The sequence below is a fragment of the Electrona antarctica genome (assembly GCF_951216825.1).
Source record: "Electrona antarctica genome assembly, chromosome: 21".
Classification (NCBI taxonomy): domain Eukaryota; kingdom Metazoa; phylum Chordata; class Actinopteri; order Myctophiformes; family Myctophidae; genus Electrona; species Electrona antarctica.
In genome coordinates, this window is record NC_136802.1 from 4,909,680 (window position 1) to 4,928,932 (window position 19,253).

Below are 19,253 nucleotides of genomic sequence, written 5' to 3' on the forward strand. Positions count from 1 at the left end.
TTGTTTTTCCACACAAAATAGTGACATCATAATAATAATAATAATAATTAAGCTTTAACATGCAATTCTACTGTTTTGTTGCATTGTTCATTTTATTTCGCTTAACAATGGGTTTTTTCCCCTTCATTTTAGGTCACTATAGTATTCCTAATCCTGATAACACAAATCTATGCTCAGTTAGAAAGAGGTGGTTTTGTTCAGCTGACTCATACTGTATGTATGTGTAATGGACTGGATTTAGATATAGGGCTGACTCAGTGTTTATAAAGTATAGCTGGGGTTTGTAGTTCTGTCTGCGTAAGCATTTTAGCTTGTATAACCTACATAAATATACCTAAAGGTACGGACGAGTGTAGGTCACTGCACAGGAATGTCTGGAAAGGTTGCTTGTCACAAGCCTTACTTTAGTGTGTGTGCATGGCTGCATGCATGCAATTTGGGGTTAATACACACACACACACACACACACACACACACACACACACACACACACACACACACACACACACACACACACACACACACACACACTGAAAGAGAGAGTGAGTGTGTGGTTATGGTGTTTGCTCAGTTCAGATGTGTCACTCCTCAACGTCTCACTTTAGCTTTAAAACCTGAATGACTAGTAGGTTCAGGTATGCAAATCCCTGTGCCACTGTGGTGCCGTGCACACACACGCACACACATGCACGCACGCACAGTCGCACACACACGCACACACACACACACACACACACACACACACACACACACACACACACACACCTGTTCTCTCTCTACTATCAGACCACCTGAGCTGATAGAGCGAGACACACCTCACACATGCAGGGACATTGTGTATATATTGTGTATGTACTGTTTGTAATGGTTAGTTTGGTACTTGTACTAATTGTGCTACTTGTACTTCTACACTACTGTAACTTCTACTCATGGCAGTTAATGATAATTAACCCCAAAATAAGTATACAATGAAATATTAACCCATTTAGGCCTGATGTCGAAATTTAACAAAATGTCTTCTAAATTCTGAAAATTTTCTGAAAAACCTCATGTTTCTGTATCAGTGGTGCTCAATATTTCATGTCAAGGACCCCAGAAACTATATGTAATTGGCCACCGACCACCATCTGAAAATATGTTATTCCAGGAACCCCCCAGTAGCAAAGATTTGAGTTAAAAATGTTCGCTCTGAAAGACTAAATATTCCAAATTGCCACATTTTCACACATTTTCAAAAATAGCTAAAAGTGCTTAAAACACCAAAAGGGGTTCCCGCCCAGAATGCGTTAATCATATTACAATACATGAAATGGTGGTAAAAGGGGTCGGAGAAAAAAACATGAAGCAACCACAATACAGAATAACACAAGTCTTAATTGTGTTGGCCTGGCTATGAACGGCAAAGGCGTTTTAAGTTCATGTTGTTATTGCATTGTGTGGTAGGGAGTTATTATCTGCTACAAATCTCCTGCCTTCGGGGACGTGTGGGGCTGTGGGCTAAGTGCTTATTGTCTGATGTGCATTGTGTCGTAGCGCTATGTGGTCTTTGACTTGTAATTAGCCAATTAGCATAGCTGCCATGCCATCTGACATTCTGAAGGTCTGAACAGAAACAGAAACGAGTTCCAGGGGTTTAGGTGAACAGCTATGCTGTCAAAATGGGGCCTGGGGGCCTGGTCATGTTGGGGTTGTCTTGGGTGACTGTCTGCCTGCCTGCATGCATTTCTCAGCAGTTTCTTAACTTTTCATGCCCCCCCAACCCTCTCACCCATTATAAAATCCACGGTAAGCTGGGGCCTCACCGTGGCTTATTGCTTTTCTGAAACGGTTACAAACATATAGCAATATTAACCTGATAAAACTATTAAATTCACAAAAGTAGCTATGCTTTGCGCCACCAGAGCGAGCCACATCACTTCCTTGTTTTTAGTCAGCCAGTGTGATGGGGGAATAGGAGGCGCTTGATGTCTTTACGAGGCCGCCCGGAGCTACACATTCACAGTCATATGAGCGCGGGCGGTGCTTATAGACGCCCCCCCCCCCCGTCAGATCATTAAGATGTCTCGTATGAATGCTCACATTAATTAACCAATTGTTTCATTCGCCGCCAGGGGACTTCCATTGTGTGTGTGTGTGTGTGTGTGTGTGTGTGTGTGTGTGTGTGTGTGTGTGTGTGTGTGTGTGTGTGTGTGTGTGTGTGTGTGTGTGTGTGTGTGTGTGTGTGTGTGTGTGTGTGTGTGTGTGTGTGTGTGTGTGTGTGTGTGTGTGTGAGCGTGTGTGTGAGCGTGAGCGTGAGCGTGTGTGCGTGTGTGCGTGCGCTGCAAACAAATATTTCACTTCCTGTCCTTGAGCCGAGCCTGCCTTTGATTGGTGGAGTGTGTGTTCAGTAGTTTCCGCCCTCTGCCACGTTGCACAAGGCCTTTTGTCTCGTTTCCACTTGAGAATGTTGGTGAAAGTTTTGTCTATTTTAAACGCTCACCAATACAGCATTGTGTGGGAGTGAGTTATCGATATATACGTCTGTGAAACATGTTACAATACACAATTGTTTTACGTATTTCTTGAGGTCGATAAGAATTGACTGGTTGCTCGTGCAAGGAGTCATTGTGCGTGTATGTGCGTGCGTGCGTGCGTGCGTGCGTGCGTGCGTGAGAAATTCAGTAAATGTGTGTGTACATGGCTCTTTTACAGTATCACATACACTGGATATGTTCGTATGCATGTATTCATGTTGTGGTCATGACTGATTTCAGTCATTTGGATAACATAGAAGTCTTCTATGGAATCGTGTCACATGCCAAAAGAAATCTACAAGCGAATGGGGCGGCGGTGGCTCAGGGGTAGAGTGGCTGGATGGTAACCGCAAGGTTCCCAGTTCGATCCCTGTGGGCTCCCTTACCCCCTTTTTGAAACTAGCTCCTCGCCACTCGCCCTACACACTTCCACTCGGTTTGAGCATAGATATATAAATAATAGAGACGGCACCGGAATCCCCCTCCCATCCACTTGCATTGCATTGCGTCTCGGTTATTTATATATCTATGCTCAAACCGAGTGGAAGTGTGTAGGGCGAGTGGCGAGGAGCTAGTTTCAAAAAGGGCCCCAGAGTTAGTGTCGAAGTGTCCTTGAGCAACACTCTGAACCCCTAATTGGTCCCGATTTGCTGGTTGGTGCCTTGCATGGTTTCCACCGCCATCGGTGTGTGAATGTGTGTGGGGTGAATGTAATGCACAATCTATGCAAAGCACCTTGGATAAAGGCGCTATATAAATGCACCATTTACCAAGCTCACAACGTGTCGCTGTGAGCTTGTAGATAGGCTATTTTCGGATATTGGTTATTTTAACCCATTTTGTGCGGGAACCCCTTTTTGGTGTTAGCATTTATGTTATGCTTTAGCTATTGAAAAATAGCAGATCTACAAGCTCATAGCGTGCATAGGTCTGCTGTTTTTGAAAAATCGAAGAACCACTGACATAGAAACATAGCTTTTTCAGAAAACTGTCAGGATGTAGAAGACATTTTTAGAATCTGATCTCAGGTCAAAATGGGTTAAGATAAACCAAGGATTACAGTATTTGAAGATTATATACTGTAATCATGAGATTATATTTGTCTGTTATTCCATGTATGTTCAGTCAGTGTACAGTGAGTACTGTACTGTACTGTACTGTACTGTACTGTACTGTACTGTACTGTACTGTACTGTACTGTACTGTACTGTACTGTACTGTACTGTACTGTACTGTACAGTACATACACAGCAGTGGTTCCCAAACATTTTCATGTCAAGGACCCCCAAATTGACACTAAATATCCCGCAGACCTATCATTTAGCCATGGGGACACCCTGGAACTACCTCAAGGACCCCTGGGGGTCCCCGGACCCCACTTTGGGACCCAGTACAGTATGTGTAATAGAACTGTCAATGGCGTACTGTAAGTGTAAGAGATGGTTTCTCTGTACAGTTCCTGTTTCTGCTCGTTAACCACTTATCCACTTAACCCATTCTGGGCGGGAACCCCTTTTGGTGTTTAAAGCATTATGTTATACTATGAAAAATAGCAGATCTACAAGCTCATAGCGCGGCACCGAGTGCCGCGCTATGAGCTTGTAGATCTGCTATTTTTGAAAATTCGTGAAAATGTAGTGCAAATCTTTGAATATATATTCTTTCAGAGCGAACGTTTTTAACTCAAATCTTTGCTTCTGGGAGAGTCCCTGGAATAACATATTTTCAGATGGGGGTCGGCGGCCAATTACATATAATCGTGGGGCTCCTTGACATGAAAATGTTTGAGAACCACTGACATAGAAACATAGGTATTTCAGAAAACTGTCAGGATTTTGAAGACATTTTTTAAATTTTGACGTCAGGCCTAAATAGGTTAAAGCCTGATTTTTATACTTAATCATATGACCGTTTACTGTGGGGCAAAAATAGCGTCTAAGTAACAACAGAGCTTTTGTAGATCTGCTATCTTATTAGCTTCTTTTTAGAAAATTGTGGAAACATTTTCCCATAATGGCCATAGCCAAAATGGGGACCACCACCATCATTGCCCTTTGTTTTCACCAAAGAGATTTGGTGTAGAGTGGAGGGGAATAAAGGAGAGGGTGCCGAGTATAGGTCCCTGGTGGACTCCAGGCTCTTGAACTACATGGACTAACAGTGGATTACTGTATGCAGTCAAATGTATCATTTCTCCACAGCCCGATCATGTGTTCTTACATGCATCACTTATTATCATCGTGTGTGTGTGTGTGTGTGTGTGTGTGTGTGTGTGTGTGTGTGTGTGTGTGTGTGTGTGTGTGTGTGTGTGTGTGTGTGTGTGTGTGTGTGTGTGTGTGTGTGTGTGTGTGTGTGTGTGTGTGTGTGTGTGCACTGTGGTGGCGTGTTTGTGTGCATTTGGACTGTACCATACAAACGTGTGTGTGGCGCTCGTAAGTCTCACTTCAGTTTTGATTTGATTGAGTCATAGTCTCTTGAATAGTTTTCATTTAGTTTTAGTGACTAAAATGTATTTTGGCGGGCCGTGATGCTGTCGTAATGACTGATTTTACACGTGTGAGCTTGTAGAGCTGCTATTTTCAGCATGAAACCAAGTGCAAAATGACTTATACTGGATCTCTTGTCCACTAGTCCCTTCCTAACATTTTAGTCTAGTTTTTATTTGTTGATGAAATTGTCAGTATATTTAGTCTTAGTTTTCATTTAGTTTCAATCTAGTTTTCCTCTGTGAAAACATGTAGTCGACGAACATTTTTCGACATGGTTTTAGTCGACGAAATCAACACTGTCTCACTTCTGTCTCTATGTCTCTCTCTCTCTCTCTCTCTCTCTCTCTCTCTCTCTCTCTGTGTCTCTGTCTCTCTCCCTCCGTGTCTCTCTGTCTGTCTCTCTCTCTCTATGTCTCTATCTCTCTCTCTCTCTCTCTCTCTCTCTCTCTCTGTGTCTCTGTGTCTCTCTCCCAGGGTCTTACGAGGAGCAGACAGACAGCGGTAGGCCGTCCTCCAGTATGAACGGCAGTGGTCCGGGGGGGTCGGGGGGGCCGGGGGGCAGTAGGTGCGTGGACCCCCTTGAAGACCCCGCCCCCGGGGTGGGGACCTACGAGGACTTCAACACCATCGACTGGGTCAGAGAGAAGAGCAAGGACCGCGACAGACACAGAGAGGTACTGTAGGTCCGGGTGCTTCAGAACACCACAGAGAAACTCCCATTGAAATGAACTAGTCCTTATACCCGTTCGAATATATGAACACGTTACACCATGGGGTCCCAAAGTGTTGTCCTCCTCTATGCCATCCCTCTATCCCTCCTGTCATCATCATCATGTTTCGACCGCGGTCGAGATTTCACAATATTACGCCAGACTTCCCGGTCCTTCATTGCCACCCCCAGTTCCTGCTTACTGATGCATGTGTCCCTAGCGATCAGAGGGAACGGCAGTTTTCTACCTCTGGTCTGCTTTGACCTTTTCAGACTCCATCATGGCCCGTAGAACTTGCCCTAGCCCCTTAGATAGCACTTTATGTAGACTTCGATAGCATTTTATATTTATGTTACATAGACAGCACCAGAATTGCATTTTATGTAGTCATAGCACTTTATAGTACATATGTATAGTATAATATAGTATAGTATGCATAGTTTATATATATAGTTTCATTATATAGATACTCCACTGTTACGTTCTTAGCTTACGCATGTTTCACGATAACTACTTTTTATGTATGTGATGTATTGCCATGCTTTTTGTTTGCTTAATGTAATTCATTCAGAGCGTCTGCTAAATGCCTAAATTGTAAATTGTCCCTCCATCCCTCCTGTCCTCCATCCCTCCCTCACTCCATCCCTCCCTCCATCCCTCCATCCTCCAGATCACCAGTAAGAGCAGACAGTCTACGATGGCTTTTCTGAGCAGTGTCAGCGACGCCTTCTCTGGATGGCTTCTGATGCTGCTGGTGGGCCTCATGTCAGGTAACATGCACGCACGCACGCACGCACACACGCACGCACGCACGCACACACAAATGAACGATGATACTGACATGATGATGTACATCATGTCATCACTGACTTGTACATTGCACTAGAGGGCAGTATAACCCCAGCAGACGCTTTGTATCTGTTGACTAAGTCCAGTATATGCACTGTGCACACACAACTGTTTTTACTTTTCTTATTTTGACTTACTGCAGCCAAGAGGCATAAAGATATAATAGGTCTATAAAAAGACAGAACGATGTGATTATATAGCAATCAGTACCTAAAGTACAGTTACAATTTAAGCCACTCTTATCCGGAACGACTTACAAAGTGCAAGGACATAATTTATAGGAGGACAAGAATGCCAGTTAGGAGGACATCTATAAACAACAAAGTTAGCTTCCATGTTTTTTGTGCCATTCAGGACGGGAACCCCTTTTGGTGTTTCAAGCATTATGTTATACTTTAGCGATTGAAAAATAGCAGATCTACAAGCTCATAGCGCGGCACTCGGTGCCGCGCTATGAGCTTGTAGATCTGCTATTTTTGAAAAATCGTGAAAATGTGGCGCAAATCTTTGAATATATATTCTTTTTCGTTTTTAACTCAAATCTTTGCTTCTGGGAGGTCCCTGGAACAACATATTTTCAGATGGGGGTCGGCGGCCTATTACATATCTTTCTGGGGGTCCTTGACATGAAATAGGTTGAGAACCACTGATATAGAAACAGGTTTTTCTGAAAACGTTTAGGATTTAGAAGCCTTTTTATTTTTTTTAATTTTGAAGCCATTCTTGTTTAGAATCAGCCTCAGGTGTAAATGGGTTATGAGATGAACCAACAGTACGTTATTCATGTCATCGGCTGTCGGGCAGAAACCTTCTATCTCTCATTTCAACGTCTGGTTGATTTCTTTTTCATAAATCAATGCCCTATTTTGACATTTATTTTGTACTTTTTGCATGTACAGAATAATAAGGATGCCAGGGTGAAAGTGGTTAAAGGACCACTTCACCACTTTTCAACCTATCTTCATATAATAGGTCCTCACTAATAATCATGATAAAATGGCATGATTTTTTCCTACTCAGTCTGTGTCTCATTGGAGGGCTGTGGGCAGTTTAGAAACCCGTCCACCAGTGACATCATCATTAGGCAGATTTCTTTTGAAACAAGATTTTTTTACAAAAATGTTTAGATTTTCATTATCGTGAGAACGATGGCTTCCATTTTCGCATTGCAACTTTTCAGGACTAGAAAGCCTGCAGTTTCTATTAGCTTGTATTCCCCATCGATGATGTTACTGGAAGACGGTTTCTGAACTGCCCACAGCCCTCCTATGAGACACAGACCGAGTAGAAAAAAATTGCACCATTTTTTCACGATTATTAGTGAGGACCTATTATATGAAGATAGGTTGAAAAGTGGTGAAGTGGTCCTTTAAGACTGTCTGTGGGGTTCCATTTGAACACACAAGTAAACAGATTCCTGAAAAGTAACAGTTTTAGACGTACGTTTCTGCCCAAAAGACGTAATGTAACAATATATATATGTACACACATAAAATTGTGCGCATTTCAGTCTGAAATAGTCAAAAATGTAAAAAGTATCACCACTCATCTGCTGAAAAAACGTAATTGAGCCACAAAGGGATAATGAGAAAAAAGCTCTGCACACTCTTGATCTGTTGCACAATCAATGTATTTATTTAGCAAGGTTTGGGTCTACTGACCTTCAGGCATCATCAAAAAGTGACATAGGACAGAATATATGTTCATCACTTGATTGGATGATTGATCACACCTATGTCAAACATTTCAAATAGAATGATAGCTCATGGGAGTTGTAGTTCTCAGTGAACTACAAGGCACCCAAAGACACTTGGACAAGAAGAAAACATCACAAGGAAAAAGTCTGAAATAATAAATATATTTCTCTCTCGCCCCCCCCCTCTCTCTCTCTGTCTATCTCTCTCTCTCCCCCCCCCCCCCCCCCCCCCTCAGGTGCCCTGGCCGGCGGTATCGACATCTCTGCCCATTGGCTGACGGACATGAAGGAGGGGGTGTGTCTGAACGGCTTCTGGTTCAACCACGAGCACTGCTGCTGGACGTCCAATGAGACCACGTTTCAGGAGAGGGACAAATGTCCGCAGTGGAAGAGCTGGGCGGAGCTAATGGCAGGGACCAATGAGGTAAGAAGCTGGGGGGGCGGAGCTAATGGCAGGGACCGATGATCTACAAGCTCATAGCTTGTAGATCTGCTATTTTTGAAAAATCGTGAAAATGTGGCGCAAATCTTTGAATATATATTCTTTCAGAGTGAGCGTTTTTAACTCAAATCTTTGCTTCTGGGGGGTCCCTGGAACAACATATTTTCAGATGGGGTTCGGCGGCCAAATTCATATAATTTTTGGGGGTCCTTGACATGAAAATGTTTGAGAACCACTGACAGAAACATGAGGCTTTTCATAAAACTGTCAGGATTACAAGACATTTTGTAGAATCGTTCCCAGGTCAAAATGGGTTAATATGGTAGAATAGAGGTGATGTATAATTTCAAATGAATGATTTTATTTGTGAGCAGTGAGCACACACAACCTTCTGTACTGTACTGATATTGCAATACAATAGGCCTACTAGATTCCCAGTGCTTGGGCCCCATCTAGTGGTGCAAAGATGTCATAACATTTCAAAGCACAGTGCTGTGTTTTTAGTCATTAGACATAAAATAACTAACATTATTTATTAATGATTTCATGGATGTCAAATAACACCAAACTGGCTTTGTGTTTATTTACTTGAATAGTTTATTTACACCTTGGACTAGTCTTGATGTCACTCACTATTTATGATCTAAAGTTCTTAACCCATTCTGGGCGGGAACCCCCTTTTGGTGTTTTAAGCATTGCGTTATACTTTAGCTATTGAAAAATAGCAGATCTACAAGCTCATAGCGCGACACTGAATGCCGCGCTACGAGCTTGTTAGATCTGCTATTTTTTTTAAATCGCCAAACCAAATGGACCCCATGTGTACCCTCTCAAGAGTTATCGGGGTCCGTGGACTAACGCATACCAAACCTGGGGGTCCTTTAAATTCTGAGAACCACTGATCGTGTGTGTGTGTGTGTGTGTGTGTGTGTGTGTGTGTGTGTGTGTGTGTGTGTGTGTGTGTGTGTGTGTGTGTGTGTGTGTGTGTGTGTGTGTGTGTGTGTGTGTGTGTGTGTGTGTGTGTGTGTGTGTGTGTGTGTCTGTCTTCCAGGGACCGTTCGCCTACATCCTCAACTATCTGATGTACATGTTCTGGGCCCTGCTGTTCTCCTTCCTGGCGGTCATCCTGGTCAGAGCCTTCGCTCCGTACGCCTGTGGGTCAGGAATACCAGAGGTGAGGTGCTCCTTCTATCTCAATGGGATAGTTCCAATGTTTGGAACTATAGCCCAATAAGACCATAGCCGCTTTGTCTCAATGGGATAGTTCCAATGTTTGGAACTATAGCCCAATAAGACCATAGCCGCTTTGTCTCAATGGGATAGTTCCAATGTTTGGAACTATAGCCCAATAAGACCATAGCCGCTTTGTCTCAATGGGATAGTTCCAATGTTTGGAACTATAGCCCAATAAGCCCATAGCCGCTTTGTCTCAATGGGATAGTTCCAATGTTTGGAACTATAGCCCAATAAGCCCATAGCCGCTTTGTCTCAATGGGATAGTTCCAATGTTTGGAACTATAGCCCAATAAGCCCATAGCCGCTTTGTCTCAATGGGATAGTTCCAATGTTTGGAACTATAGCCCAATAAGACCATAGCCGCTTTGTCTCAATGGGATAGTTCCAATGTGTGGAACTATAGCCCAATAAGCCCATAGCCGCTTTGTCTCAATGGGATAGTTCCAATGTGTGGAACTATAGCCCAATAAGACCATAGCCGCTTTGTCTCAATGGGATAGTTCCAATGTTTGGAACTATAGCCCAATAAGCCCATAGCCGCTTTGTCTCAATGGGATAGTTCCAATGTGTGGAACTATAGCCCAATAAGACCATAGCCGCTTTGCGGCGAGATCAAAGCGTGTCGCCACTCTCTTACTACTCCACTCGGGTTTAGGCATAGTTGCAAAAATACAAAGCACAATGACCACCTAGCCAGATATTACCCCGCTTATTACATGGCTAACTAACATAAATTAATACATTGACCCAAAACACAACAAAAAAAGTATTCCATAAGTTCGCGCTGGCTGCGTCTGCAGGACTGTCGGAAAACAAGGAAGTGAGTTGATCAAATAGAATCCATTTTCGGGTCCTGCTTCGTCTATTTCTCGCTCAAATGTTTTCAAAAACATTTTTAAGAGCAATGTTTAGCTGTAAATGACATTGTGTGTCACTAGTGTGTGTGTGTTTACATGGCTGTCATGTTGGAAACAGCAGTAAATCAAGCGGGGCGCAGCCGCGCAGCTGGTGCTCAGAGGGTTCGATTAGGCAGCGGTCATTATCGACACATAATTCACCGCTGAATTAAGTGATTGACCAATCAGAATCAAGCATTCAACCAAGCCATGTAATAATGTGAAACAACGCGTTTCTAGATCTATTCCTGTACGATAGGCCTACTGATGAGTGAAAGCATGTACAGGAACTGTCAAAGAGAGAGGACAGCAGAGTTTTAACTGTCAAAGAGAGAGGACAGCAGAGTTTTAAACAGTTGAAAAGATGTTATTAACCGAATATATAATGGGGAATATCGTTCCAGTCAGAGGAGCTTTGAACCTAAAGGATCTTTTCGTGACGGAAGTAGATACTGTTGGAACATTAAAGTAGACCTGCATGTGAACAATGTCTCAGCTGGAATAGAGCTGGTCTAGAGCTGGAATAATAATGAATGAATAATGAAATAAATGCATTTGAAAATGAACAACAACAATGTATACACGTTGTGTATACATTGTTGTTAGTGGGACTGGAAGAGGAGGGCTTAAAATCTAATTGTTATTTTCATCAAAGTTTGCCTGTTATCTCTCCTATGGTACCTGTTATCTCTCCTATGGTACCTGTTATCTCTCCTATGGTACCTGTTATCTCTCCTATGGTACCTGTTATCTCTCCTATGGTACCTGTTATCTCTCCTATCGATACAGCATGGGAAAAATCGGTGGTTCCGTGGTTTAAATGCAGAATAAATAATGTGCCTTTATTACATTACTGTATGTAATAAGTAATGTATAAACGCATGCATGCACTCACACGCACACAGTCACGCACGCACACACACACAAACGCACGCACACTGCCTGAGGTCTGTTACTGTTATTAAATCCTCCATAATGTTCTATTCCGTGGTGTTATTTGCTAATGCTAAGCCAGGGTAGAAAGCCACAGTGTCTGGCTGCCACAGGAGGAAACAGTTTGGGGATGTTTGCTGTTGCTTAATACTTAGTGTCGTTGTTTTTTTCTGAATCCTACTGTCGTCGGGACTCGGGGGGGCCATATTATTATTTCGAAATCTTGCATCAAATCGCTTCCAGGCTCTCTGCTGAGGTCTGTGTTTTTATTGTTGTTATTTTAAAACAATTATTTTTTCTTGGTAGCTTCCTGAAAGTGTACCGAGAGAGAGATAATCTACTGTATCTGTTCAGTCACTCAACTTCACTGCCAGACAGTCTGTTACTGCCACCTTAAGGGGGACGCATACTCCAGCTGTTAGGCCATAACCTGATTGATTGATTGAACATTGTATTAACAGTTTGCAGAATGGCTACAGTTCAGTTTAGTTTAGTTTAGTTTTTTGTTCAGTTTAGTTCAGTTCAGTTTGGTTTAGTTTAGTTTAGTTTAGTTTAGTTTAGTTTAGTTTAGTTTAGTTTAGTTTAGTTTAGTTTAGTTTAGTTTAGTTTAGTTTAGTTTAGTTTAGTTCAGTTTAGTTTAGTTTAGTTTAATTTGGTCCTAAATGTTGTGTTTGTTGTCATGATTTGTCACAACTGGAGTTGTCTTTGTCCGCGGCGTAAACGTCTTTAAATAAATACTTTTTTAAAAAGCCTATGGAGAAAATGAACGGGGAATTGACGTCTGGCTCTCACATCGTCATGAAAGGGGGTGGGACTGAAAGGGGGCGGGACTGAAAGGGGCGGAACTGCGACGCTCTATATAAATGCACCATTTACCCATTTTAGTGACACTTTTGCTTCAAACCATTTTTTTTACCGTGAGCATCATATTTTCTTGATTAGTTTTGGTCTCTCCTCTCCTCTCCTCCCTGTTCATCCATTGCCAACGACATTCGGTCAAAATGTCCTCTCAGTACAGGGTTGTGTAGCATGGAATGGCCTTCCTCTGCGTATAAAGGATTGTGCTACATTTCCATCTTTTAAATTCAATCTGAAAAGATGGTTGCTTGAAAACCAAAGCTGCAACCATTTGTGATCTTGTTTGAGGTGTATTTTTATGCTGTGTTCCCTACTGTATGTAATGTTATGTAAATGTATTCCACTGTTTGTCTGTTTTCTGTTTTTCTGTTTCTTTGTGAGGACTGCGGATGAAAACTAGCATCTTTGCTAAATCCGGTGTATTTACGTCCATCTGACGTACATTAATTAACCCATTTACCGCTACCATTGTTTAATCCCTCCGTCGCGTCCTGCCAGGGTTTTATCGCGCGTGACATTTACTTTGAAGAGCCAAATATCCGTAATCGCATTTTACTATGAAACCATTCCGTGTGTGTTGACGAAGCTGGTGCTTGTTCTCTCGGTCGGTGGTGGAAAAAGTGGACCGCGAGTATCACAGCGCCTGCTACAGGCTGTTGAAAACGCTTGTCTGGGACAAAGCGTCCTCTGCAATGTCGCTTCTGTGAGATAAAGCCGTCTGAAACCAGAGCCGGCAATGTAAGTGGATGCGCGCGCATTTTCAAAATGGCCGCGCCCATTGGGTCAGAAGCATAACAAAGCTAACGGACGGTAGATTTAGATACGATCGTATTAAAACATGCATTAATGAATACATCGCTGTTAAAGCGGCTTTTCCGTTTGTGGCAGGCTACAAGATTCTACGTGTTAATATTCCTATGTTCCTGGCGGGCAAACGATTAATATGCTTTGTCCTATAAACAAATAAAGTAAAGTCTTCCTTATATCGTGGTGTGTTTTCAGATCAAGACCATCCTGAGCGGCTTCATCATCCGAGGCTACCTGGGGAAGTGGACGCTGATCATCAAGACCATCACGCTGGTCCTGGCCGTGTCGTCGGGCCTCAGCCTGGGGAAGGAGGGGCCCCTGGTGCACGTGGCGTGCTGCTGCGCCAACATCCTGTGTCACCTGTTCACCAAGTACCGCAAGAACGAGGCCAAGAGGAGAGAGGTGAGGAGGGAGGGCAGGGGAACCACTTCTACTGGTCTTAATGAAACAGGAGGGAGGGCAGGGGAACCACTTCAACCTCTTAATGAAACAGGAGGGAGGCAGGGGAACCACTTCTACTGGCCTTAATGAAACAGGAGGGAGGCAGGGGAACCACTTCTACTGGTCTTAATGAAACAGGAGGGAGGCAGGGGAACCACTTCTACTGGCCTTAATGAAACAGGAGGGAGGCAGGGGAACCACTTCTACTGGTCTTAATGAAACAGGAGGGAGGCAGGGGAACCACTTCTACTGGCCTTAATGAAACAGGAGGGAGGCAGGGGAACCACTTCTACTGGCCTTAATGAAACAGGAGGGAGGCAGGGGAACCACTTCTACTGGTCTTAATGAAACAGGAGGGAGGCAGGGGAACCACTTCTACTGGCCTTAATGAAACAGGAGGGAGGCAGGGGAACCACTTCTACTGGTCTTAATGAAACAGGAGGGAGGCAGGGGAACCACTTCTACTGGTCTTAATGAAACAGGAGGGAGGCAGGGGAACCACTTCTACTGGCCTTAATGAAACAGGAGGGAGGCAGGGGAACCACTTCTACTGGCCTTAATGAAACAGGAGGGAGGCAGGGGAACCACTTCTACTGGCCTTAATGAAACAGGAGGGAGGCAGGGGAACCACTTCTACTGGCCTTAATGAAACAGGAGGGAGGCAGGGGAACCACTTCTACTGGTCTTAATGAAACAGGAGGGAGGCAGGGGAACCACTTCTACTGGCCTTAATGAAACAGGAGGGAGGCAGGGGAACCACTTCTACTGGTCTTAATGAAACAGGAGGGAGGCAGGGGAACCACTTCTACTGGCCTTAATGAAACAGGAGGGAGGCAGGGGAACCACTTCTACTGGTCTTAATGAAACAGGAGGGAGGCAGGGGAACCACTTCTACTGGCCTTAATGAAACAGGAGGGAGGCAGGGGAACCACTTCTACTGGTCTTAATGAAACAGGAGGGAGGCAGGGGAACCACTTCTACTGGTCTTAATGAAACAGGAGGGAGGCAGGGGAACCACTTCTACTGGTCTTAATGAAACAGGAGGGAGGCAGGGGAACCACTTCTACTGGTCTTAATGAAACAGGAGGGAGGCAGGGGAACCACTTCTACTGGTCTTAATGAAACAGGAGGGAGGCAGGGGAACCACTTCTACTGGTCTTAATGAAACAGGAGGGAGGCAGGGGAACCACTTCTACTGGTCTTAATGAAACAGGAGGGAGGCAGGGGAACCACTTCAACCTCTTAATGAAACAGGAGGGAGGCAGGGGAACCACTTCTACTGGTCTTAATGAAACAGGAGGGAGGCAGGGGAACCACTTCTACTGGTCTTAATGAAACAGGAGGGAGGCAGGGGAACCACTTCTACTGGTCTTAATGAAACAGGAGGGAGGCAGGGGAACCACTTCTACTGGTCTTAATGAAACAGGAGGGAGGCAGGGGAACCACTTCTACTGGTCTTAATGAAACAGGAGGGAGGCAGGGGAACCACTTCTACTGGTCTTAATGAAACAGGAGGGAGGCAGGGGAACCACTTCTACTGGTCTTAATGAAACAGGAGGGAGGCAGGGGAACCACTTCTACTGGTCTTAATGAAACAGGAGGGAGGCAGGGGAACCACTTCAACCTCTTAATGAAACAGGAGGGAGGCAGGGGAACCACTTCTACTGGTCTTAATGAAACAGGAGGGAGGCAGGGGAACCACTTCTACTGGTCTTAATGAAACAGGAGGGAGGCAGGGGAACCACTTCTACTGGTCTTAATGAAACAGGAGGGAGGCAGGGGAACCACTTCTACTGGTCTTAATGAAACAGGAGGGAGGCAGGGGAACCAGTTCTACTGGTCTTAATGAAACAGGAGGGAGGCAGGGGAACCACTTCTACTGGTCTTAATGAAACAGGAGGGAGGCAGGGGAACCACTTCTACTGGTCTTAATGAAACAGGAGGGAGGCAGGGGAACCACTTCTACTGGTCTTAATGAAACAGGAGGGAGGCAGGGGAACCACTTCTACTGGCCTTAATGAAACAGGAGGGAGGCAGGGGAACCACTTCTACTGGTCTTAATGAAACAGGAGGGAGGCAGGGGAACCACTTCTACTGGCCTTAATGAAACAGGAGGGAGGCAGGGGAACCACTTCTACTGGTCTTAATGAAACAGGAGGGAGGCAGGGGAACCACTTCTACTGGTCTTAATGAAACAGGAGGGAGGCAGGGGAACCACTTCTACTGGTCTTAATGAAACAGGAGGGAGGCAGGGGAACCACTTCTACTGGCCTTAATGAAACAGGAGGGAGGCAGGGGAACCACTTCTACTGGTCTTAATGAAACAGGAGGGAGGCAGGGGAACCACTTCAACCTCTTAATGAAACAGGAGGGAGGCAGGGGAACCACTTCTACTGGTCTTAATGAAACAGGAGGGAGGCAGGGGAACCACTTCTACTGGTCTTAATGAAACAGGAGGGAGGCAGGGGAACCACTTCTACTGGCCTTAATGAAACAGGAGGGAGGCAGGGGAACCACTTCTACTGGTCTTAATGAAACAGGAGGGAGGCAGGGGAACCACTTCTACTGGTCTTAATGAAACAGGAGGGAGGCAGGGGAACCACTTCTACTGGTCTTAATGAAACAGGAGGGAGGCAGGGGAACCACTTCTACTGGTCTTAATGAAACAGGAGGGAGGCAGGGGAACCACTTCTACTGGTCTTAATGAAACAGGAGGGAGGCAGGGGAACCACTTCTACTGGTCTTAATGAAACAGGAGGGAGGCAGGGGAACCACTTCTACTGGTCTTAATGAAACAGGAGGGAGGCAGGGGAACCACTTCTACTGGTCTTAATGAAACAGGAGGGAGGCAGGGGAACCACTTCTACTGGTCTTAATGAAACAGGAGGGAGGCAGGGGAACCACTTCAACCTCTTAATGAAACAGGAGGGAGGCAGGGGAACCACTTCTACTGGCCTTAATGAAACAGGAGGGAGGCAGGGGAACCACTTCTACTGGTCTTAATGAAACAGGAGGGAGGCAGGGGAACCACTTCTACTGGCCTTAATGAAACAGGAGGGAGGCAGGGGAACCACTTCAACCCCTTAATGAAACAGGAGGGAGGCAGGGGAACCACTTCTACTGGTCTTAATGAAACAGGAGGGAGGCAGGGGAACCACTTCTACTGGTCTTAATGAAACAGGAGGGAGGCAGGGGAACCACTTCTACTGGTCTTAATGAAACAGGAGGGAGGCAGGGGAACCACTTCAACCTCTTAATGAAACAGGAGGGAGGCAGGGGAACCACTTCTACTGGCCTTAATGAAACAGGAGGGAGGCAGGGGAACCACTTCAACCTCTTAATGAAACAGGAGGGAGGCAGGGGAACCACTTCTACTGGCCTTAATGAAACAGGAGGGAGGCAGGGGAACCACTTCTACTGGTCTTAATGAAACAGGAGGGAGGCAGGGGAACCACTTCAACCTCTTAATGAAACAGGAGGGAGGCAGGGGAACCACTTCTACTGGTCTTAATGAAACAGGAGGGAGGGCAGGGGAACCACTTCTACTGGTCTTAATGAAACAGGAGGGAGGCAGGGGAACCACTTCAACCTCTTAATGAAACAGGAGGGAGGCAGGGGAACCACTTCTACTGGTCTTAATGAAACAGGAGGGAGGCAGGGGAACCACTTCTACTGGCCTTAATGAAACAGGAGGGAGGCAGGGGAACCACTTCTACTGGTCTTAATGAAACAGGAGGGAGGCAGGGGAACCACTTCAACCTCTTAATGAAACAGGAGGGAGGCAGGGGAACCACTTCTACTGGTCTTAATGAAACAGGAGGGAGGCAGGGGAACCACTTCTACTGGTCTTAATGAAACAGGAGGGAGGGCAGGGGAACCACTTCTACTGGTCTTAATGAAACAGGAGGGAGGCAGGGGAACCACTTCTACTGGTCTTAATGAAACAGGAGGGAGGGCAGGGGAACCACTTCTACTGGTCTTAATGAAACAGGAGGGAGGGCAGGGGAACCACTTCTACTGGTCTTAATGAAACAGGAGGGAGGCAGGGGAACCACTTCTACTGGTCTTAATGAAACAGGAGGGAGGCAGGGGAACCACTTCAACCTCTTAATGAAACAGGAGGGAGGCAGGGGAACCACTTCTACTGGTCTTAATGAAACAGGAGGGAGGCAGGGGAACCACTTCTACTGGTCTTAATGAAACAGGAGGGAGGCAGGGGAACCACTTCTACTGGTCTTAATGAAACAGGAGGGAGGCAGGGGAACCACTTCTACTGGTCTTAATGAAACAGGAGGGAGGCAGGGGAACCACTTCTACTGGTCTTAATGAAACAGGAGGGAGGCAGGGGAACCACTTCTACTGGTCTTAATGAAACAGGAGGGAGGCAGGGGAACCACTTCTACTGGTCTTAATGAAACAGGAGGGAGGCAGGGGAACCACTTCTACTGGTCTTAATGAAACAGGAGGGAGGCAGGGGAACCACTTCAACCTCTTAATGAAACAGGAGGGAGGCAGGGGAACCACTTCTACTGGTCTTAATGAAACAGGAGGGAGGCAGGGGAACCACTTCTACTGGTCTTAATGAAACAGGAGGGAGGCAGGGGAACCACTTCTACTGGTCTTAATGAAACAGGAGGGAGGCAGGGGAACCACTTCTACTGGCCTTAATGAAACAGGAGGGAGGCAGGGGAACCACTTCTACTGGTCTTAATGAAACAGGAGGGAGGCAGGGGAACCACTTCAACCTCTTAATGAAACAGGAGGGAGGCAGGGGAACCACTTCTACTGGTCTTAATGAAACAGGAGGGAGGCAGGGGAACCACTTCTACTGGTCTTAATGAAACAGGAGGGAGGGCAGGGGAACCACTTCTACTGGTCTTAATGAAACAGGAGGGAGGCAGGGGAACCACTTCTACTGGTCTTAATGAAACAGGAGGGAGGCAGGGGAACCACTTCTACTGGCCTTAATGAAACAGGAGGGAGGCAGGGGAACCACTTCTACTGGTCTTAATGAAACAGGAGGGAGGCAGGGGAACCACTTCTACTGGTCTTAATGAAACAGGAGGGAGGCAGGGGAACCACTTCTACTGGTCTTAATGAAACAGGAGGGAGGCAGGGGAACCACTTCTACTGGTCTTAATGAAACAGGAGGGAGGCAGGGGAACCACTTCTACTGGTCTTAATGAAACAGGAGGGAGGCAGGGGAACCACTTCTACTGGTCTTAATGAAACAGGAGGGAGGCAGGGGAACCACTTCTACTGGTCTTAATGAAACAGGAGGGAGGCAGGGGAACCACTTCAACCTCTTAATGAAACAGGAGGGAGGCAGGGGAACCACTTCTACTGGTCTTAATGAAACAGGAGGGAGGCAGGGGAACCACTT

At 45.4% G+C, this 19,253-nt stretch overlaps 1 protein-coding gene across 1 annotated transcript in view; it reads left to right on the top strand.

Annotated features, from left to right (window-relative positions):
• The window catches only part of LOC306913818 (H(+)/Cl(-) exchange transporter 5-like), a gene marked incomplete at its 3' end in the record, with an annotated part of 109,977 nt that overhangs the window by 35,279 nt on the left and 55,445 nt on the right, over positions 1–19,253 (top strand). Inside the window, exons 3-7 of the mRNA XM_079490629.1 lie at positions 5,477–5,676; positions 6,383–6,482; positions 8,494–8,681; positions 9,751–9,873; positions 13,625–13,831. Of these exons, the coding sequence (XP_079346755.1) occupies positions 5,477–5,676; positions 6,383–6,482; positions 8,494–8,681; positions 9,751–9,873; positions 13,625–13,831 (818 nt within the window). The remainder of the gene's footprint in view (positions 1–5,476; positions 5,677–6,382; positions 6,483–8,493; positions 8,682–9,750; positions 9,874–13,624; positions 13,832–19,253) is intronic.